The following is a 23,802-nucleotide window of genomic DNA, read 5'->3' on the forward strand; positions in this document are numbered from 1 at the left end:
CAGCCCAGCAGAGAGTTTCACATTCAAATCACATTATGTTAAGTGAAATTTTCTTCCAAAGAGTGATCTGTCTTCTAAACACAGTAACAAATCCATATCAAATTTAATTCCTTTGCCCATAAACAACATGGAGGCACTCAGCTTTGTCAAATGGCTCTGGCTCTGGCAAAGACTAATGGATGCCCATAAATATCACACCTCTCAAATCATATTTTCCGTGCTGCTTTTTAATATTCCCTTGGCAAGGGGAAGAAAAATGTACCTTATGAAATAGGATTCAGCCAAAAAGCCACTGGAAATAAATTCAATTGTTTAATTTTTATCTTAATATTAGAGAACAAAGAAATGTTTATGGCAAAGTATTTTTCTTATATTTTGGTTTGCGATTCTGATACTTTATTTACTTATTGCTGAATAGGACAAATTTTACACTTTCAATAGCCAAATACAATTACTTTAATTTACCCACCCCAATCACAGTCACTACAGTGTCATGGCAAGCCACCTACTTCTGTGGACCTCTTTTCCTATTATAAAAAGAGGATAAATGTACTTTTCCCTAGATAGGGAACCAGGAAGGAAGTCTTGATAATATCACAGAATAATTTTAGCTTAGACATTTGTACCCTAAGCCTTTTTTTATTAATTAGCAAAATGCTCCTCCTTCTAATTTCAATGTTATTAAATTATCTCTCAGTTTTATCTTATGGACAATGGGGGCAATATTTCATGCTTCATCTGCCTTTTAGGATGAATTATTTTAGAATCAAATGAAATAGTGACTATATTTTGGAAACTGTGTAACATTAGGCAAACTTGAAATGGTTAAACCTTGAGACAGGCTGATGGCCAGGCTGACGCCTAGGGTGCAATAGACTTGGTATCACTTAGGAAAGGTGGCTTAATGCCATGGAATTAGTACAAGAGGTATTGCCCTAGTTTCTACAGTCTCTGAGCACCAAAATCTGGACTCACACCCAGGTCTTCAGACTCCTGGACTAACATCTAACGGAATTTTCACACTGTTGTATCTCTAGATACAGTAAAGATAGTACAGTTTTCACTTTTATACTTATTACTGCTAAAGTTCCTGAAAGCTTTCCTTACTCATAAGACTAGTGTAATCAGCCCTGGGCAAAGTCATGGAGAAGGATGATAGGAGAGGACTATTGACAATTTCATTTTTCTAGTTGTACAGAGCTTCAAACTGTACCAGGGCAGGTAATCAGTGCTTTCTGCATCTTAAGAAAGTCATTGATGCTTTTGAATAAGGAGGGAGAGTGCCTGAGCTTTAAAGAAGGAAAGGAAGGCAGGAAGGAAGGAAGGAAGGAAGAGGGAAGGAGGGAGGGAGAGGGGGAGGGAGGAAGCACCAGAAAATCCCATATTATTGAGACAAATGTTTTCAATCTTAGAGCTCTAAGAATATAAAATATAAAATGTTAATACGGGTCCTATCTGAGAGACTCCATTTCCAGAATATTACCCTCCACCCCTCACTAGTGTTTTATGTCAGTTTCTCTATTTGAAATTAAGTTATCTGAAGGCAGAGACCATTTGCTTTGCTCCCTGCCCCCATGGCTTAGGTTGAGATCCTGTCCAGAGTTGAGAGTCCATAAATGTCTACTATTGAAAGTGGGGTCATTACTTTCTGATTAAATGGCTTGGTCCATGCCAACTCAAATAAAGAGGAGAATTAGAACTTGAAAAAACTTGATTGCAGGCTATGTGTTCTAAATACTAGAAAATATGGAACAGTAAAAGATTGAATTTAAGGTCATTGAACAAAATTTGTCACTTCATGACTTTTTTTAACTTTAAAAATTTTTATGGAATCTGTAGTTAATACCCTTTTGTAATTTCATTGTAATTTCTTTTGTAAAATATTATTTTACTTATTAGTTTGTGAATAGGTTATTATACATATGATACAAAATCCAATAAGCACATAGGGTGTATAGTAATATATATTAACATGTATATTAATATATATTGACACTCCTGTCCCCCAGCTGTCAAGTTCCCCTTCCCAAAAGCAATAACTGTAATCTGTTTCTTGTGCAACCTCCCACACGATTAATTTTAGCACATTTTCACCATCCTCCAAAGAGACTGTGTACCCATTAGCTGTCACTCCCCACTTTCCCCCCACCCACTCCAGCCCTAGTCAACCACTAATCTACTTTCTGTTTCTAGATTTGCCAATCCTGGGCATATCGTTAAAAAAGGTATCATAAATGTGTAATCTTTTGTGGCTACCTTCTTTCACTTAGCATAATGTTTTCATGGTTCATCCATTGTAGCACATACCAATACTTCTGTTTTTATTGCCAAAAAATACTCCATTGTATGGATATACCACATTTTATTTATCCATTCAATTGGTGGATATCTAAGTTTTTCCACTTGTTAGCATTATGAATAAGGCTACTGTGAACATTCTTGTATAATACAACTTTTTATGTGAATATATGTCTTCATTTCTCTAGGAGTGGAATTGCTGGGTCACATGGTAACTCCATGTTACCATTTTATCGAACAGCCAAATTGCTTCCAAAGCAGCTGTGCCATTTTATATCCCTACTACCAAGGCACAAGGGTTCCAATTTCTCCACAATTCCCACATCTCCCCAACACTTGCTATTTTCCATATTTTCATTATGACCCTTCCTGTGGGGTGGTATCTCATTATGGTATCTCACTGTGACTTTGATTTGCATTTCTCTGATGACTAATGATATTGAGCATTGTCTATTTACGTATCTTCTTTGGAGAAATGTATGATCAAATCCTTTGCCCATTCTTCCATTGGGCTATTTGTCTTTTCATTGTTGTGTTACATTGCTTTCTTTGTTTTTGTTTTTGTTTTTTTTTTAACTTTTGTTTTTAGAGCAGGGTTAAATTCACAGCAAAATAAAGAAAAAAAATACAGAGACCTCCCCCTACCTCCCCACCTGTAAAACCTCTGCCATTATCAACATTCCCCCACCAGAGTGGTACATTTGTTACAACTAATGAACCTACATCGACACAGCATAATCACCCAAGTCCATAGTTTACATTAATTAGGATCTTCACGGCACTTTCATAGGTTTGCCTTTACAAAGCATCTTAGCCATGTGTCTCCAGGGAACTGGGAGATGGGTGACCAGCAAAGAGTCAGAGAATCCCAAATTAGCAGACCTGAAGTTATGTCTCTGCAGCAAAGAATACGTGTGTCTATGCAGACACTCAGTACTCTATCCTTGCAATCCAGAAGGCAGCTTAACTAAAAGCTACATGACTGTCAAGGGCCATTATTGAAATGTCCTGAGTGTAAAGGTCACTTACATTTACCCTCCTTCTCAGTGTGACCCATGGAGTGAACATCGTACAGGGTAAGGGTAGGACAAATAGGCGTCTGTTCATCAAATCCTCTCACACCGGTGCTCTGGGTAACCCCCTGAAGCTGGAGAATGCAAAGTTTGTAGTAATAAAGGAAGGGCGAGTGATCTCCTGTTACTTGATACTGTTAAAGAATGGGTTGCGTGGGTCCTCAGTGTTTTGGAGCAGCTCAGTGCCTTGCTTGCCATACCAAGGACACATTCTGAGGAATTTTCAGGTACGCCAGCCTTCCCTTCCAGGATGCCTTTCTGTCTGTCTCTACCTCAGGCACTCTGAGCTCTCTGACTGCACCAGCCCATCTAACCCTTGGGAAAGTCATCCACAAATCAATATTACCGAGCAGCTCCTGTGTGCCACGCAGTGTTGTGAAACCATGGACGAAGACTAGATACCTCTTCTTGGGAAGCTCAAGTTCTTTCAAAAGTGCTTAATGAATTATCTCTCTCAAGAAAATATGCATTTGAAAGCATCACCACAAGGCACACCTGTTAGAGGAGGGTGTGGCTAGAGGGAGATACTCCCATAGAGATCTTGTGGGTCACCACAAGGCAACCACCTACTTTGCTTACCCTTAAAGGTGACCTTGGTCACATATTGGGTACCAGTGTGAAAGCATATAATGCCAGACACAGTAGTTTGCTATGAAGGGTGTAGTAGAGCCGACCAGTGTTTCATATGGCACTCCCCAAATCTTCCAGAGCCTCTGCCCATCACGATTTCTAAATAGAATGTGCTGAAATGATGCCACACCAGTACCTCTGGCTAACTGAATCCCAGATATCAGAGAGCTGACTCAAGTGCATCTATCAGCCACTTAAGAGTTCTTTATACCCAAACACAACCTTGTGTTAAAACTACATATTGGCTTGGGAAAAACGTCAGGGTCACAGATTTATAAAAAGCTGTTAAGAAAAACCTAGAATACTTGGAGTGGCTGCCCTGAATCTCTGCAGACTGGTATCCTAGGGGCAGGGGCCGCTCTTCCCGACTCCCAGCCCCACATGGAGTTGGAGAACCACCCTGGGGTGTGACTCAGGATGAGAATTCTCAGAAGACTTTAATCAGAGAGCTGGGGACAATGTGCAGGCCAGATGCATGTGTGGCAAGAGTGGGAGAAGAAAAACAACACAAATATAAGTCCACCCGCATACCTGACCCACACTCCCTGGGAAGGCCACCGTCAGTTCCAGCCAGCTCACCCTATGTGATACTCCCCAGCTTCTTACCTCACATTAATTACCCTGATTTATTGGTTTCTAGCTTGTATTATCTGAAACTCCCTTGTTCACGTATTTGCGTTCTTTTTTTTTTTTTTTTTTAATTTGATTTATTTATTTTTGGCTGTGTTGGGTCTTCGTTTCTGTGCGTGGGCTTTCTCTAGTTGCGGCGAGCGGGGGCCACTCTTCATCGCGGTGCGCGGGCCTTTCACTGTCGCGGCCTCTCTTGTTGCGAAGCACGGGCTCCAGACGCGCAGGCTCAGTAGTTGTGGCTCATGGGCCCAGTTGCTCCGCGGCATGTGGGATCTTCCCAGACCAGGGCTCAAACCTGTGTCCCCTGCGTTGGCAGGCAGATTCTCAAGCAGTGCGCCACCAGGGAAGCCCGTACTTGTATTCTTTTATTAACTGGGTTATCTGCTGCCTCTACCCCCAGCTCAAAGACCTCCCCAGCCCCTCACAGCCTTAAGGTGGGGCTGGTAAGTTCCCCTCTTAGCCCAGTTTCCAGAACAACGTGAACTGGAACATAGGCGTTTCATGAATACTGGCTGAGGCATCTATGAACTGGCAAGCTTATTCCAAGGCCCTGAGTGAGGACTTTGGGCAAAGGAGACTTTGAAAGCCTGGCTCGGGAGATGCGGCGGAGATCCCAGCCACCAGACCGTTTATAAGCCTCTGATCCGATTCCAAGGCTGGAAGGGCGAACTGATCTCTGCCCGCGCCCACTCGCCAGCCCCGGAAAGTCGGGGCGAAACCAGCGAACGCGGCCAGAGCTCCAGCCCCGCAAGGAGCCTCCAAATGGGCACGAGGGCGGTGGGCAGGCCCCGCCCGGAGCCCCGCGGCCGCCGCCGCCCCGCGCCCCTCCCCCGCCACACGCCGGTCCCCGGGGCGGCGGGCACAGCCGCGGGTGGCCGGCTGAGCCCGGGGGTTGGCGCGGGCTGGAGCCGCCCCACGCGCGTCCCGCGACCCCCGCTCCAGAGGCGCAGCAGCCGGGCCGGGGCCGCCTGCCGAGTTGGCCGCGCGCACCCGGAGAAGCGCAGAGTTTGGAAAGTCGTCGCGAAGCTTCGGCGGAGCGCAGGGGGTGGGGGGTGACAGAGAGAAAAACCCGCCTCTTGCGAGTAGAGCGAGGAAGGGGGCGGGGGGGGGGGGAGAGGCTCCGAGTTCCGCTTCCTGAACGGCGGTGGGTAGAAGAGGTCGGCGCCGGCTAGGGCGGCGGGACGCGCGCTCCGGGCCCGCGACGGGCGATGGCCAGCGAGCGGACCCGCAGGTTCACACGGAGCCTGCTGCGACCCGGGCAGGCGGCCGAGCTCCGGCACAGCGCCGCGTCCGCCGCCGCGGTGGCAGTCAGCAGCCGGCAGCAGCAGCGGGTGAGTGCGGCGCGTCCTCCGCGCCTCCCCGTGCGCCCCGGGCTGCTGGGGGCCCGAGCCCGGCCTCCCGGAGCCCTCGGCGCCCCGTTCCCTGCCGCCCCCGGCTCCCCCGCCCCCGCACGGCCTCCCCCGCCGCCTCGCCCGGGGCCGCCAGCGCCGCCTCCGCGAGGCAGCGGCACCGACGCGTGAGGACCGGGGGCACGTTTGGGGACCGGGGACACTCAGAGGGTCAGCCGCGCGGGCAGCAGAAGCTCAGCGTGGGAGAGGACGTGCCTGGGTTTGGGGGTGTGAGGAGGTGACGGGAACGCATCGCGAGCCCCGTGGGCGTTAGGTTGTGGGGTGACAGAGACCCGAGGGGTGGGGAGTGTACGGAGCGGAAACCCTCGGTCCTCGGGTCTGCGCGCCCCCTTCACCCCTGGCGACTAGGGCGCAGGAGGAGAGGGTGTGATCCGAGGTCCTCGACCGGGCTGAAGCTGGGAACCTCACCTGAACGCTTTCGCGGAAATAAATGCACTTCTCACCCCCCTCCCTCCACGGGGTAAAAACCCACAAACCGCTTTATAGGAGTCCAGAAAGGGCTGAGGGAACTGGACTGGAGAAGACGTGGGTCGTTAAGTATCCAGTGGTTTCTGGTATTTTTCTAAGATGTTCGCAGTGTTCTCCCGCCAACTTTACTGGTTACTTCCTTATTGAAACGCCTTCTAAGAGAGCTGGGTGATTTCCGCGGGAAATCCCTGGGGCAGCAGCCAGACGTTCTCATCTGATGCCCAAATCATATCCATACCTTCCCAGATGTTCCTAAGTTCCAGTAGGTGTCACACTCCGGGTTGGAAGTGTCAGGAGGAAGAAAAATGAACTCTTGTGGGAAAGGCAAGCGAGTGGGAACAGACTTAAAGCAAGACTTGGGTTCAGCAGCGACACTCTTGGCCTGCCTTTGCTGGACTGGAATCCCACGTTGTGGGTTTCATTTTACTTTTTGCCAGGAAATATCATTAGGAATTAAACGGCTTCTTTTAAGAGTGTCAAAGAAAGTGTTACTCTTGCAAGTCACCCATCAGGAGGGAGCCAAGAGCTGCTCAGAGCCAGTTCCCACAGCCAGGACTTTTCTCTAAAGCCAGAGGTCGGAAAGTTGAACAGAACGGAAGCTAATTGCCTGGCAGAGGAAAGAGGCATCAGATGCCCAAGAGGGTGAGGGTGATTGGAGTGTGAAATGAGTCAGGAGTCAGTGGCCAGGGTGCCTTCTCTTTCACTTACCACTGGCTGCAGTCTGCAGGTACCCAGAGGGGATTTAACTGTTAGCAGACCCTGTGCCAGGGGCTGCCCTGGTCCTGATATCAGCATGCACATTTTCAAGGCAGGAAGGATAATCGGTCAAACAGAACATTTGAAAAAAAGGTTCAGCTGGAGTAAAAATAGAGATAGTAAAATCTTCAGGCATGCATAGAACATAATTTTTACTTTGGAATGATTATTCAGGGTTGTGGCTTTGTCATTGTCTGCCATTTGCTTTAAGATAACTTTATTTTGCAGTTGATTCACTTTACCAAATCTCAGTAATGATCTGGTAGAGAAGTGCAGAGAAATAAGTAGCATTCAATTGGAATAAACAGCCCTAAATGTTGTGTTTGATTTTTGTTTTATTTTTAACAGGGTTCTCCTAGAGTTTTTGGAGCACTCGACTTTCCTTTAAAGAATATGTATCCTAGATACCTTTGTACGCAGACACACACATTACTTTCTCCAGATTGATGTCAGATTTGAAATCCTAGGGTATCTTGTCAAAATGAATAAGCCCAGTGTCTTAAAAAGAGCTGGGGGAAGGGGTGATTCGCTGGGAAAGGTGTCCCTGCCCCCCTCCCCTCACTTCAGCACCGTGGCCAACACTCTGGAGCCAGCTTTTGCCAAGACATATCAAAGGATCTTACCCATCTAGTCAGGCAGCTTGGGCAGCGATTTTGGCAGCACGGAGTCATGTGCCTGGCATCCGTCCCATCAGTTAACTCTTAAAGGGAAACTGCAAAGTGATGCATTCTCTGAGGTGGCACCCAAACTCAGTGGGATTCTGTGGGGCAGAGCACCCCTTTTGAACCTAAAACCTTGTAATTGGACTGTGCAGTGAAGATGAAGCTTAGCTTACGTTGATCCACTTCCTTAAGACTCTTTGTGTTTGTTGCTTCAAGTCCTCAAATCCTAGTTGTCAAGGGAGAAAATGAATAGTCTGGGGGAAGAAGATTATGGGGAGCCCACTTCAGTACAGGAAGTGGAATAGTGTGTATTGGAGCAAGCTGTCATCTACTGAAAAAATATTTGAGACACACTAGAAAGTCTTTCTGAGAAAACCTGTCTCACTGCTGGATTCATACAGTACTCTTTCTGAAATCTGTCTTTTGGGGACCGAAAATATAAATACAAAAAATATATAAATATATATAAATACATATATATCATACAAACATACACATAATAGGACAGGAAATCTTCAAAATGTGTTTGGATTATGGAGATCAGAGAACGAAGAGATGCTGAGTGAGGGCATTTACCGGGAGGCCTACTTTTAGGGCAGTTGCTGAGGAAAGTAGAGGGGGATTCCAAAGCAATGTTGATTTTAGTTTTAACCCAAGGCACTGTAGTAGCTCATATGCAGGCAGACTTCTAGTGAGGACCCACCTTATTCTGCATTCCTCTTAAGAATAATAATGAAAAATTATCTGCACTCCCAAGTTCGTTGCAGCATTTTACACAATAGCCAAGATATCCCATTACAATGGATATATAATATTCCATTGTGTGTGTGTGTGTGTACACACACACACACACACATATTATTTAACCTTAAAAAAGAGGGAAATAGAAGGAAATCCTGCCATTTGTGTACATTATATTAAGTGAAATAAGTCAGACACAGAAAGAGGAATACTACATGAACTCACGTATGTGTGGAATCTAAAATGGTAAAACTCATAGATGCAGAGAGTAGAACAGTGGTTGCTGGAGTGGCGAAGGGAGCAGAAGGGGAAATGAGGAGATGGTCATCAAAGGGTACAGATTGGTCACCCCTGCACGATGAATGAGTTCTGGAGCTCCAATGTACAGCGTGGTGACAATAGTTGAAAATACTGTATTGTACACTTGAAATTTGCTAAGAGGATAGATCTTTAAATCTTCCCAACACACACACACACACACACACACACACACACACAATGGTAACTAGATAGAGGTGATGGATAAGTCATTTAACTTGATCGTGGTGATCTTCCCACGATACATCAAAACATCAAATTGTACTCCTTAAGTATATACAATTTTTATATGTCAAAGGTCTCTCAATGAAGTTGTTGGAAAAAAAAAAGAAAAAAAAAGAGTGAGAACAATAGAGAACAATTATGAGCAAAAGCCATAGATTTTGAAAACAGAAATATTTCCTCCTTAGTTATCCTAAAATTTTTTCATAGAAAACAAATGAATCACAACTCATGCAAGGGCCAATCTCAGGATCAAGCACAGCTTAAGTATTTCCTGACCGCCCCCCATTCACAGTAGTCCCACAAAGCAAACTTGTGTATCGCAGAATCTCAGTTCAAAAATGATTAGGAGCATTTCTCTCATGTCAGGGCTTGAGTGTTTTATTTTTTTTGGTTGAATATACTACTGTGTTGGCCACAAAGTTGTAAGGCCACTAATTAGAGATTCTTTTTTGCTAAGAAGCTCTTCTTTTAAAATGTGCGAAGTGCATTTGTACTTTCACATGAATTAGTTCATCTAGATAGCTTTCTACAGTTGATTAAGCTATAAACATAGGATTGGTGCTCTTTTCTGCATATATATTGTTTGCGGGATATGGACTTTCATTTCTGGAACATGATTGGGTGGGTCACAGGAATGCAAGACTGAGTAACAGAGAGGGTAAGAACTAACTAGGGTCAGATGATGGGGAGGGAGCACTGAGGCAGGTGGAGGTTTACCAAACACCAACTAATCATCTGGTCAATTTTTGCCTAATGCCTTTTATGTGTTTCCTAGATGAGAACATACCACTTTATTTACATGTATTCTTTAGGACATTTACTCTACTGTTACACAAAAATTGCTCTGCAACTTATGTTTGAATTGTATCCAAATTTATTAATTTCTTTTAAAGAGGAAACATCCTGCTAAAAGCACCTGTACTTAATCAGTGTGTTTTCTCCCTCCCCACCCAGAAAGGCTAAGAGAGGAGAGTATTGATTCAGTATTCCCCCAAATTCCATATCCTCGCTTTGATTTGGTGTTTCCTAACTACCTCTGTTCCCCAGTGGTACTCCTTCTGATATTTTAGGCAGCTTTGAATAAGAAGCAGAACCTTTGACCGACTGAAGATTTCTGGTTGAGAAACTATGAATATGGAAACATGTTTACAGGGGCAGGAGGAATTCTTAGAAGGAAGACTTTCCTTCCCTCTGAACTTTGTGATATTTAATAGTTGAGAGTAAGAAGGGTTTTAAGAAATTGAGTGGGAGACACCAGAATTTCCAAAAACTCCTATGCGTGGAGTAAGAGCCAGTGAAATGATGTGGGAAGTGATATTGAAGAAAAATGAAACACTTGTTTTACTGTCAGTGTCTAGAATGAAAGCAGTATGCAAAGCAGAGGCCTGTTTGTTTGGCATTCCCAGCACCGTCTTGTTCTGTTTCAGTTTTTTTTGACAGGGTTCTCCATAACAAGGGTGTTTACAGTTTAGCAGAAATCACAGGCTTTAGCACAAATCCCAATCCCACGTTTATGTTTTCAAATGAGGAAAGTCCCTAGCCTGGTGAAGAAGTCAACACAAACTTAGTTTACAAAATCAAGGTTGAATGTTATTATTGACTGTATGAACTCATGTTCTTGACTTCTCAAGGGCATTGCAGAGGTAACTTTAAAAATAAATGGTAACAACGGTGGGCTCTAGAGAACTTTTACATGGGTCAAAAAATGAAGGAATGAATAAGCGTTTTCGTCTGTCTCTTTCTTTACAACCTTTTTCTCTAAGGCCTAGCATAAAAAAAGAGAGCAGTAATAGTTGTTATATAATAAACCATTTGTTGAGAACCTACAAAGTGCCTGACACAGCATTGTTTTATTTCTCAGAGCAATCCTACGATGAAGTCATTATAGTTACAGATTACAGAGGAGGCCATTGAGACTCATAGGGTTAATACCTTGCTCTGAGTTAAGTAACTGACATGGAACCTCTTTTGCATCCTGAATAGCAACCAGTTTTGTAGCTGCTTCCAATAGCATCTCTAAGTTGGAAGACACAAGGATTTTACTTTGGTTAATGTTGCCTTTTGATGGGTAGCTCTACCTAAGGAAGAAGAACTCTGTCCTTCCTATAGACCCTCATTCCTTAGAATGTGGTCCATGGGCCAACATTGGCATCACCTGGTCATTAGAAATGCAGAATCCCTGTCTCTATACCTGACCTCCCGGATCAGAATGTGAATCTTAATAAGATCCCCTGATGATTTGTAAGCACATTGAAATGTGAGAAACACATACACACACACAAAGCTACAATTTTAGCCGTATTTTTTATAGTGTATTGTCAGGTAAAGGCAATTGTGTGAGGGTCTAGTACACTGTGGTTTATTCTGCAACTCTTTGAAAGAGCCTCTTGAGACAAAGATAAAATTTAGACCACCTAAGGATAAAAATGAGATTTGTTCATTGCTAAGTGACTCTAGGGAAGTCCCTTGCTTATTTGCTTTGTATTTTCTCCTCCATCTAGCACCTTAATTGTAGAGTGAACTTAAGTTAAGCTTCTAGGTTAAGGAAAAAATTCTATAACGTACATGACACAGTTGCAATGTGAATCTGCAAAAGTTCTCACCCTGGTTATAACCCTGAAGATGGTTTCCAGGATGAGGCCAGTGGCACCCCATTTACCAGAGAATTTGAAAGCAGAATCACTCCAACTCCGGTAGGACATGCAATGATGATTACTTATTGCTTTAGAAGATTTATGTTGCCATCATATTGAAACCCTTAGTTATTTGAAAGTAATTGGTTATATCAGAATATCTGATTGCTAGAATCAGAAAATGATGAACCTTTTTTCTTTCAGTCATTGACTCTCAGAAAAAAATGGTTTTTCTTGTCCTCATTTGAACGTCCTAAGGATGGGATTCCATGGAGTTAAAGACCTTGATTTCTCCACATGTTGTAATTAATGTGGTCCAGGACCCCTTTGATTGGCTGTCCTTTACCACCATCTTGGGACACTCTTTCCTCTCCACGACTGTCCAAGTTGAAGTTCCCTCATGCAGTTTGAACCATTTGGCCAGTTTGGGAGTTGGTGTAGTAAACATCACATCCCGTGAGACAGGAGACCAGAATTCCAGCCCTGGCTCTGTGACTCTTTGCTGAGTCACTTCCCTTTCTGGAGTCTCAGTTTCTTGATCTGTGAAATTAGGACATTAGATGATTGGGTCCTTGCATTTGCCCTTTCTCTGCCCCGGAGTTCTCACGGCTTCTCCTCCTTGTCCCTCAGGTTCTCAGATGTCATCTCCTCAGGAAGGTCATCTTGGATTCCCAAATGCAAGCATTTTGCCCAGCCTCCCTCTGCTACAGACATCTCTGGCTCATTACTGTGCTTCACTTTCCTCATAGCTCTTACCACAATCTAAAGAGGTCTTTCTACTTATTTAATTTCTTATTTCTCTTTTCCAGGCTTTCTGCCTTCAAATATAAGTGCCATTGAGAGAAGGGAAGGTGTCAATTTCACTACTTTTACGCTGTATTGACTATATGAAAATAAGGAGCGGGCGTCTCCCTTCCCACTGCAAATGAGTGCTTAAGGAAAGTCGGGAGAGTGGGCTGGGTGTACATCAGTGAGAGACTGTAGTGGAGTTATGACTTCAAAATGTCAGGGTTGTCGGTATCTGCTTATGATGTTCCTTGAGCCATCTTCTTCACGGTCTAGTTGGTAAGTGGCAGAAATGCAATTTAATAGAAAGATATTGAGCACATCCTATGTGCCAGGTACTTGACTCGTACAATCTCTTTTAATCCTCATGACAACCGTATGGGGAAGGATTTCTATTCCTATTTTATAGATGAGGAAAGAGGTGCTTGGAGATCAGGAACTTGCCCCAGATCAAATGACTGGTAATTGATGCATCCAGGAGTCACATGCAGGCAGTCTGACTCTGGAGTCTGTGTTCCCCACGATTAGTCTATTCTGAAGACCAGGTCTGCCAGGCAGACAGGCAGATCTCATTAAACATGAAGTTAGCACCCATGTGAGAGAGCAAAGAGAGAAAAGGAAACCTCAGAGTACTAGCCATAGGAAGAGGTTTTTAAAAAGAGTTTCTCAACAAGAGAAGAGCTGCAGTTACTTTTGCTCTGCTGAGCAATTTTTCATTTATGACATCTCAGCAGAGTGGGATACTGGGAGTGACACCAACTTTGGACACTCTGTCAGTGTGGTTCTTTCCCCAGGACAGGACTGGCACGGAGTGTGTTAAACTATGCAAACAATGGCTCCTTCATCTCTTGAAAGGGGCATCATTTGATTCTTCTCCTTCTGTAGCAATACATTTCTGGCATGATATGCATGGCGTAGTTGCAGTTGCAGCATTACATCTGTTGCATTGTCTTTTGTAGTCTTGATTTGAATGTTCATGTTTACAAAGGAGAGGGTTTTTTTCCCACTGAAGTGAGATTTGTTCGCCTCTTATCATTCACAGCAGTGTCAGTGGGCTGGAAAGAAATGCTTGTGTTTGCTCGACTTGACATGTTGACCTACATTAAATGATGTAGAAATAATAAAATTTAATGAATGTGACCGAGTTAGTGGCAATAGAGCAAAACACTTGCCTTTGAAAACGTTAATATTTGTAACTGGACTGCAGTGGAAGTGTCTGCCTCTGAGAATAGCAGAATTAATGGACCCGAATCATCAAAAGTTCCTTTAGTTGTGCTGCTAAATGTGAAAATAGTCAGTTTTCCTGATTCAATTTCAGCACACCCTCCTCCCCTGACATGTGGAATTGGGGAGCGAGGCAGCTCTCTACGTTAAACACCAAAATGGCAGAGTTTAACGATAGGATGTGGAGGAGGGTCTGTTGAAAAAGATGACACCATTTATGATGACCACAGTGAGCTTTTCTTCATACAATTATTTTAGTAATTACCAATCTAAATGACTAATCAAGGCTGTCAAAATGACCAGTGACTTCGGGGCTTTCAAAACACGCATTCTATAAACAGAACACAGGCCTGAACATCTGACTTGGCAAACAAGCAAACAAAAAAACTTAACAAAATTCACTATTCAATGAAATATGATAATTAAGTTATTTTCAAACACGGATTGTTTATTTGATTAGCTCTTAAAAGTCCCTTTGTCACACTCTTCAGAAGGAGAAAATGGGAATTAACTTCAGCTGAGTAACCTTCGCAAAAATGAAAGTGATGTCAGAGCTCAGTAACTTTTTTGAAGAAGAAAATCCAAATCTGGAGAACTAATATTGAAAGTCATTTACTTTCATGTTTTTTACATTATTTATTTTAAAATCAGACATTTATTCAAAAGAGGATTTTATTTTCCAACGAAAAGTGTTCCAGTTTACTTTAAAGCCTGTATATCTACAATAGCTATAAAAGTTCCCTGTGTAACTGCCAGTAATAAAATTTATTGGCATACCAATATCCACAGATAAGATTCTTTCAGGACCTTTCTGAGTGCTAACAGGGAAGGTTCATTTATTAACTTCCATTTTTCCAAGTCAAAAGCCATTATGTGGTTGCTATTCAGTCAATTTGAAAAATGTATCTTTTTATCATTAGGAAGCAATAGTTTCCAGGCTCTGTAACCTTGGCCATGTCTTTAAGCTTCTTTGGGTTTTAGTTTCCTTGTTTTTAAAATGATAAGATTGGACAGTAAAACCTTTAGATATGCCTTAGTTTTAAAAATCTAGGGAGTTATTATTCTTTTTAAGAGGTTTTCATAGATGGTTCAGTTTTTTTTTTTCATTTTAATAACACCATTATTGATTAAATAGCTGATTTTAGCAATAGGTAGAATGGCTCCAAATGATCTACAACCAAATTTGTATTTCAGAGATGAAAATGGTAGCACAAAGTGGTTATTTGAGGATGTAACGAAGGGAATAGCACTTATACACCCAAAGAACAGGGCTAGTGGCATCAGAATTGTCAGAAGGACAGCCAGCAGTGACAAAGGTGGGCAAGACAGGTTCCTCCGACTTGGTGGAGGCTCAGGGGCAAGCCTGTAACCTCATTTCCTGCTTTCTATTCCTGCAGAGAACTGTGGGCTCCATCTGCTTTAAGACCACGAGCTCTCTGGCTTAACGTCTGTGCCAGGCTCCTCTTAGCACCCACATGACTATGGTATAGACCAGGGTGGGGGGAGCTTGAACCATCCTCCACGCTCCACACCTCTTCCCTGCCATTGAAAAGCAGTAAGAACCGCTTGTTTTTTCAAGTTCTGTCTCTGTCACCTCCTTCTCACACCTGAGAAAGGTAGTATGATCTTTCCCTGTGATCTGTCTGGTGTGATTTCCGAGCTGTTGAAAAGACAGCAAAATCTTTCTTCCCAGATCATTCTCCTGGCAACCTGATCCCTAACAAGGTCCAGCGTATTTCCTTCAGCAGTTAGAAGTCAACCTTAAAGACACAAGATGGGACATTGACTTGAATTCGCGCCCAAGTGTAAATCCATTCCCCAGCAGGTGTACCTTGGAAATTGCCTTTAGGATAAATGGGCGTAAGAATGGGAGGCTTGTACCAGAAATAACGTTTCATCCTTTACTGGTAACTAATCCGATCTCTGGCATGTAAATGCATGACACATGTCCCTGTTGCCTCCCCTGGAAATGGAGAATGAAGTGTGGTTCTGCCCTCACATTTCCAAAACCCTGAGAGAGCTTCCGGATAAGCACTGTGGTTATTGTTTCCAGATTTCCAGGACAGCAAGATGACATACAGTAGTATTTACGAAATGCTTGTTAAATGTAAGAAAGAAGGTCACCCTTGGAGATGACAGAAGTACATGTTAGGCGTGTGAAAGGGAACCTAAGTGCCTGGTTTGCAGTAAAGAAATTCTCAGGTATGTTTTAGAAGAAATACTTTGGTGAACATCTGACTTGGCAAACAAGCGAACAAAAAAACTTTAACAAAATTTACTATTCAATGAAATATGATAATGAAGTACAAGCATATGGAATGTGCTCAGTTGTCACAAATTGAAGTATCCTGAATGGAACTGAATTCAAGATTCCCACCAAAGGCTATTTAAAGATAAAAAAATAAATTAAAATGTTAATTGGCATGAACGGATGCTCTTGGATAAATAAGACTCAGCCCTGCAGGTGCTAGTGTTGTTCTAACACCAGCCCCTCCCCTTGTGGGCGCCTCAGTGGCACACACAGGCTTCACTGTTCGGCCAGGGGTGTCACTGTCATTCCCTCAGATGCTGTTAGCAGTCACAAGGCTGGGACAGAATAAAACTCTGGGCGGGCTGCAGAAAATGATTGATTCAAATGCAGGAAGCGTGGGCGACAGAGTTTGGGCAGCAGTCCGTCCCCAGTCCCATGATGAAGAGCGTTTTATGTTTTCAGGAAAACACTTCATAAATCACCAGAGCTGTATGAGGTTATCAGTGAATGTGAGTGCTATTTTAGTTCTTAAAAACTCTGCTGCTTTTCTTTAGGTCAAGGAGCTTTCCTGACACTGTTTCAGAGGGTTGTAATAACTGTGCTCTATGTTCTTTTTAATTCCAATTTTCATCCAATAGTCTCTTTTTACAGCTGTACTTTGAAAACCTTTATTAACTTGATAACTCAAAATATAGAAAATAATGGAAAAATAAAAACAGTGATCACCCGTAATCTCACCACCCACTGGTAACAGCTTTTGGTGTGTTTATTTTAAACATTTGTCTGTTCATAAAAATATCCTTTGACACACGTTTAAGCTAATAGTGAATATTTAAATTTTTCATGTCTGTTCAGTGATTCAAGCTAAATTTTGTCCTGAGAATTCTTTCTTCTGGTGTTTATGTATACCAACTCCACGTGAAATGTATGTTGGGAATGAGAAAAGAGAAATTGTGCTACATTTCTTGGTGTCCTATCATCATAAACATTTAGACCTAGAGGAAAAAGTCTAAAATAGATCAGGAAGTTGAGTCACAGGGAGGTTGAAGTGGATATGGTCAGGGTGACAGAGCAAGGTTGATGATCTCAGACCCAGTGCCTTTTCTCCCTCAGCCCAGGGCACCATCAGCAGCCAGAAGTATAATTTAATATCATAAAATGAAAGTCTAGAATTTTACTCAGATTTCTATGGGGCTTTCCAGTAAAAGTGAATAAGCCTTAAAGCCAATAGAACACCGCTTTCAAAGGAGTTTAAACAGTAAACACACACTTAACCTGTGCGTACACACGTGGCTTACTTCCTGAACATGTGAAGGGGGTGTTACCTGTTGCTGCTGAGACTCTGTGACCTGTGTTTAGCAGCAGGTTGAAGTTGTGGGTCTCTGATTTGTGAGCGCACTGGAAGGGTGCGGTCGTGCCCTTGGGCTTGTGCCGTTCCTGTAAGCTGACACTGATGCCTTTTGCTGCCACCTTGAGGGATCTGAATGGTGACACGTGATCTCTCAGGGCCCAAAGAAATGATCAGAACTTGACCGAGTCTGGGCTTCTGTGACTTTGTGGAGACACCAGCACTGACACTAGATTTCTATTGCTGCCATAACAAAATTACTACAAATTTGTGGCTTAAATAACACAGATATATTATCTTCCCGTAACGTAGGTAGGAAGTCCACAGCGGTCTCCCCAGGCTAACATCAAGGTGTCAACAGGGCTGAGTACTTTTCCGCAGGCTGGAGGGGAAAATGTGTTTCCTGCTCATGCAGGTTGTTGGCAGAACTTCTTGTGACCGTAGGGTCAAGGTACCTGTTTTCTTGCTGGATGAAAACTGAAGGCCATTTCCAACTTCTAGACACCAACAGATTCCTCGGCCATGGCCCCTTCTTCCATCTTCAAAGCCAGCAATGGTGGATCAAGTCCTGTATGTATCACATCTCTCTGACTCATTCTTCTGTTTTCCTCTTTTGCTGTTAAGGACTCGTGTGGTTATGTTGAGCCCTCTGGATAATGCAGGATGCTCTCCCCATTTCAATATCCTTAACCTTAATCACATTTGCAAAGTCCCCCTTTCCGGGAAAGTTAGCATACTCCCAGGTTCTGGGAATCAAGAGGTGGACATCTTTGGGGATCCTATCACAAATTCATTTAGAAGGATTATTAAAAGGACAAATTCTTCCCCAAGTACCCCCTGAATTCCCTCTGTTGGAGGTCGGTTTAGGACCTAGTCTCTGACCAGGCCTCATTATTTTATGTGAGAGTAACTCTGATCCATGGTAGATCTCAAACCTACCAGACCCGGAACTTCCTTCTCCATATTGTCTTTAGTTTCATGTACTGAGGACCCTGGTGGGCAGGACCAAATATTCTGTGCAGCAGTTCCAGACAAGCTGTCTACAACTTTGTGTACATGGGCTCAATAACCATTACTCAGAAACAGAGGCTGAAACTGTCTTTTATCATTTTACCCAATGGCTAAAATAACCATTTAACGCAAGCAGTCTTATTCAGAATGGCATCTTTGATTCATTAATAAGCAGAGACTCAGTACATTTTGGGGCACAAAAGAGTGGATCAAGAATTCCTCAATATATTTGCAGATCACTGAATACCTGTAGGGAAAATGGACCACTTAATGTTGGAATTCACCAGGGATCTAGCCTTAGACCTTCCTTTCTCTGTCTCTCCCCAAAAAAACCTCCCTCCTTGGTTCATCCTCCCACAGATTCAACCACTCACTTATGCACTGATGTTTCCAACTCTGTCTCTACTTCGTGCTCTGTATCTGAGCCCTGCCTATTGATGCCTGTATTTTGGAGTCCCCTAGTTACTTCAAACTCAACAGGATCCATATCGAATACATTTTTTCTTGCCTCATAAACCGGTTCTTCTTTTTCCCTGAGTTTTACATCTCAGTTGATCCTTTAGTCTCAAACTGAAACCATGCTGAATTCTTTCCATTCCCTGCCACGCTGCAGGGGATCACGCCCCAAGTGCTGACAGCTCTACATCCTAAGTATTTAAAGCATCGCCCTGACCATAGTGATCTAGGTAGGTCGCTCGCGATTTCTTCCCCAGTGCAATTGTCTTTTGCAGTGTCCTTGAGGTTTTTTTCCAGCGTTCTCTAACGACTTCCCGTCTCTGGTCTCCCCACCCAGCCCTCCACCTTCCACACTTCATCTACCTTATCTCGTGAGCACAGACTTCTGATCATGATATGTTTCTTCCTGAGTGCCGTTCATGCTCTTGATGACTGCCCCAGTGGATTCAATCTCACCTGGTTCCGAACTACCTTTCCAGCCTCACTTTCCATTAGGTTCTTTCCTCGCTACGCACTATAGCCACTTAAGGTTCCGGGCGTTTCCTACGGATGCTGTGTACTTTTATGCCACCGGCTGCTCTTTTTTCTCATCTTGTTCAGCTCCTACTTGCCTTTCAAGACCCAGCCGTTCACCTGTTACCCTCCCTAAATCTGTAGGCAAACAATCTCATCCTCTCCTGAGTTTCCATAGCACTTCTTGAATATGTGATTTACTTTTCATTGTAATCGTTTACTTATTGTCTCACCTCATCGGACAGTTAGTTTTATCATAATGTAATAAATGACTGGAGAGATGTCTGTGCATATTTACAGTTCTTTTAAATGTTCTAAACACTCCATGTTCTTTTGAAAGGGAAATGCACTGCAAATATTGTCGTGCAAGAGAAGCAGTAAGGCATTATCTTTCTTTTCCTTACTTAGATGCTTAAATATTACCTAGCTTTGCAAATAATAGCCCAGCATTCAGTTCAATGCTTCTGAAAAAAAAATGAAACCGGTTCAGAGATTTTTTAAAAGGACCCATTTTAATTATTGCCTTTCAAGAATGGATGTGGCTGTGAGGAGACATTGCATTTTAGGTCTGCGATTTCTTTATTTTTCAAAGCGCACACCCTATCATTTCTCATTGAACATGTCTAACATTTCCAAATATTATTTTCTAGTTGCAGTGAGTTATAATAAATTGGACATCAAATTTTTATGAATTACCCAGTTTTCTGGGGGAAATACAGACACATTAAATTGCCCCAGTGCTACCATTGAAAATCTTTGATGTGGTAGTTCCGGACCCCAGCCTCCCTTTGCTCCCTTGTCAAAGGCCCAGGGGCCACCTCTGAGCACCTGGTGTGCAACATGCACCTGTGAGGCACGGCCCTGACTGGGTCTTTCCCAGCCCAGAAGGCTCTTTTCTCCCTCACCTGTCTTCTCACACATCAGTTCCTCCAGGGACCCTTCCCTCTTCTCCAGCCAAACCCTGGAAGCTTGAGTTGCATTGGGTACCGCCTTCTGTGGCAAATATGGGTTTCCTGGTTATAAACTGTGAATGCTTCATATATAAAAAGAATATCTAGAGCACATGTTTACTCCTGAAAGACTACAAATGAAAGTGTTGTTTATGAAACGCTGTGAGCAGCACCTTCACAGGCCTCTGTCTGCCTCTCCTCATCCCAAGCTCCTCCTTCCTGGGAAGGAGCCACTAAGCAAAATGTCCTCAGTATTCATTCCCCTGCTTCGTTGTTTCCTTTTCCTTTTTTATTTTGAGGAGCATTCAGATTTAACTTTTTTTAACATCTTTATTGGAGCATAATTGCTTTACAGTGGTGTGTTAGTTGCTGCTGTATAACAAAGTGAATCAGCTATACATATACATATATCCCCATATCCCCTCCCTCTTGCATCTCCCTCCCACCCTCCCTATCCCACCCCTCTAGGTGGTCACAAAGCACAGAGCTGATCTCCCTGTGCTATGCGGCTGCTTCCCACTAGCTATCTGTTTTAGATTTGGTAGTGTATATATGTCCATGCCACTCTCTCACTTCGTCCCAGCTTCCCCTCCCCCCTCCCCGTGTCCTCAAGTCCATTCTCTACGTCTGTGTCTTTATTCCCATCCTGGCCCTAGGTTCATCAGAACCATTTTTTTTTTTTTTTTTAGATTCCATATATATGTGTTAGCATACTGTATTTGTTTTTCTCTTTCTGACCTAACTTCATTCTGTATGACAGACTCTAGGTCCATCCACCTCACTACAAATAACTCCATTTCGTTTCTTTTTATGGCTGAGTAATATTCCATTGTATATATGTGCCACATCTTCTTTATCCATTCATCTGTCAGTGGACACTTAGGTTGCTTCCATGTCTTGGCTGTTGTAAGTAGAGCTGCAGTGAACATTGCGGTACATGACTCTTTTTGAATTATGGTTTTCTCAGGGTATATGCCCAGTAGTGGGATTGCTGGGTCGTATGGTAGTTCTATTTTTAGTTTTTTAAGGAGCCTCCATACTGTTCTCCATAGTGGCTGTATCAATTTACATTCCCACAGCAGTGCAAGAGGGTTCCCTTTTCTCCACACCCTCTCCAGCATTTATTGTTTGTAGATTTTTTGATGATGGCCATTCTGACTGGTGTGAGGTGACACCTCTTTCTAGTTTTGATTTGCATTTCTCTAATGATTAGTGATGTTGAGCATCCTTTCATGTGTTTGTTGGCAATCGGTATATCTTCTTTAGAGAAATGTCTATTTAGGTCTTCTGCACATTTTTGGATTGGGTTGTTTTTTTTTTTGATATTGAGCTGCATGAGCTGCCTGTATATTTTGAAGATTAATCCTTTGTCAGTTGCTTCATTTGCAAATATTTTCTGCCATTCTGAATGTTGTCTTTTTGTCTTGTTTATGGTTTCCTTTGCTGTGCAGAAGCTTTTAAGTTTCATTAGGTCCCATTTGTTTATTTTTGTTTTTATTTCCATTTCTCTAGGAGGTGGGTCAAAAAGGATCTTGCTGTGACTTATGTCATAAAGTGTTCTGCCTATGTTTTGCTCTAAGAGTTTTATAGTGTCTGGCCTTACATTTAGGTCTTTAATCCATTTTGAGGGTTTTTTTTTGTGTATGGTGTTAGGGAGTGTTCTAATTTCATTCTTTTACATGTAGCTGTCCAGTTTTCCCAGCACCACTTATTGAAGAGGCTGTCTTTTCTCCATTGTATATTGTTGCCTCCTTTATCAAAACTAAGGTGACCATATGTGCATGCTTTTATCTCTGGGCTTTCTATTCTGTTCCATTGATCTAATTTTTTTCTGTTTTTTTGTTTATCTTAGTTTAGTATTTAGAGTTTATTATCATTGGTAGATTTGTTTATTGATTTGGTTGCTCTCTTTTTTTTATGTATAGATATATATATTTTTTTTTTCCTTTTTCTCTTTTTGTGAGTGTGTATGTGTATGCTTCTTTGTGTGATTTTGTCTGTATAGCTTTGCTTTTACCATTTGTCCTAGGGTTCTGTCTGTCTGGTTTTTTTTGTTTTTTAGTATAGTTTTTAGCACTTGTTATCATTGGCAGATTTATTAAAAAGTAAAAAGTAGTGGAAAAATCTCATGTACCCTTCTCACTGAGATTCCCCAAATCTTAACATTTTACCACACTTAATATTAATCATTCTCTCTCTCTCTCTTTCTCCCTCCAAGCTCTTTTTGCCTCTCTGTTTCTCTCTCTGTCTCTTTAACACACACACACATACACATACACACACACATACACACATACACACAGTATTGTTTTCCTGAAATGTATGAGAATAAATGGCATACATGATACCCTTTTACCTCAAAATACTGCTTCAGGAATATTTCTTAAAGCAGTTCTCTTACATACCTATACTAGAATGATCAAAATCAAGAAATTAACATTGATGCAATAATAGTATCTAGCCCATAGATCTTCTTAAGATTTTGCCAATTGACCCACTGTTTTTTTTTTCTGGTCCAGGATTCAAGGATGACATTGCATTTAGCTGTCACATCTGTTTAGTTTTCTTTCATTGGAACAGTTTCTCAGTCTTTCTGTGTCTTTCTTGACCTTGACACTTTGAACAACACAGGTCCATTGCTTTGTAGAATGGCCGTCAGTCTGGTTTTATACAGATGCATTCTCACGATTAGATTCAAGCCAAGCTGTTTGGGGCAGGTATGTAGCAGAAGCCGTGGGGTATCCTCAGTGCAGCCTGTGGGGGGAGACATGATGTCAGTTTGTCCCATTGCTGGTCACTTAGTTGCGATGGTGTCTGCCATGTTTATCCTCTAAAGCTACTAGGTTCCTGCCTTAGTCAACTTGAGCAGCTATAACAAAACACCATGGACCAGGGGGTTTAAACAACAAACATTTATTTCTCACAGTTCTGGAGGCTGGGAAGTCCAAGATTAAGACACAGGCAGATCTAGGGTCTGATGAGGGTTCTCCTCCTCATTTGCAGAATGCCATTGTCTCAGTGCATCCTCACGTGGTGGAGAGCTGAGATGGAAGCAAGCTCTCTGGTGTCTCTTAAAATGTCATTAATCCCGTCACTAGGACTTCACCTCCATGACCTAATTACCTCCCAAAGGCCCCGTCCCCAAATATCACATTGGGAGACTAGGGTTTCAACAAAAAATTTGGGCTGGTGGGTGGGGGAACACTAGCATTCAACCCATAGCAGTTCCCTCTGTAACAAACCAGTAACTTGTAGGGAGACCCTCTGAGACCCTCCTCTGTTTCTCCTTATACTTTAGCCACTGTTTTAGCATCTGGAGATGATACTTTCCTAAAGTAGTTATTTCTATGAATGGACATTTAGGTTATCTCCATTTTTTGTTTTGTTGTTTGCTATTTTAAATCTCCTGGTGCACAAATG

General features: G+C 42.7%; 1 protein-coding gene across 3 annotated transcripts in view; it reads left to right on the forward strand.

The window, feature by feature from the left end:
• The first annotated feature begins 5,780 nt into the window (after positions 1–5,780).
• Positions 5,781–23,802, forward strand: part of DOCK10 (dedicator of cytokinesis 10) — a 279,437-nt gene continuing 261,415 nt past the window's right edge. For all 3 annotated transcript variants that reach the window (XM_068544330.1, XM_068544331.1, XM_068544335.1), the window contains exon 1: positions 5,781–5,962. In XM_068544330.1, coding sequence (XP_068400431.1) covers positions 5,840–5,962 — 123 coding nt within the window. In that variant the 5' untranslated portion in view covers positions 5,781–5,839. The remainder of the gene's footprint in view (positions 5,963–23,802) is intronic.

Source organism: Eschrichtius robustus, chromosome 5 (assembly GCF_028021215.1).
Source record: "Eschrichtius robustus isolate mEscRob2 chromosome 5, mEscRob2.pri, whole genome shotgun sequence".
NCBI lineage: Eukaryota > Metazoa > Chordata > Mammalia > Artiodactyla > Eschrichtiidae > Eschrichtius > Eschrichtius robustus.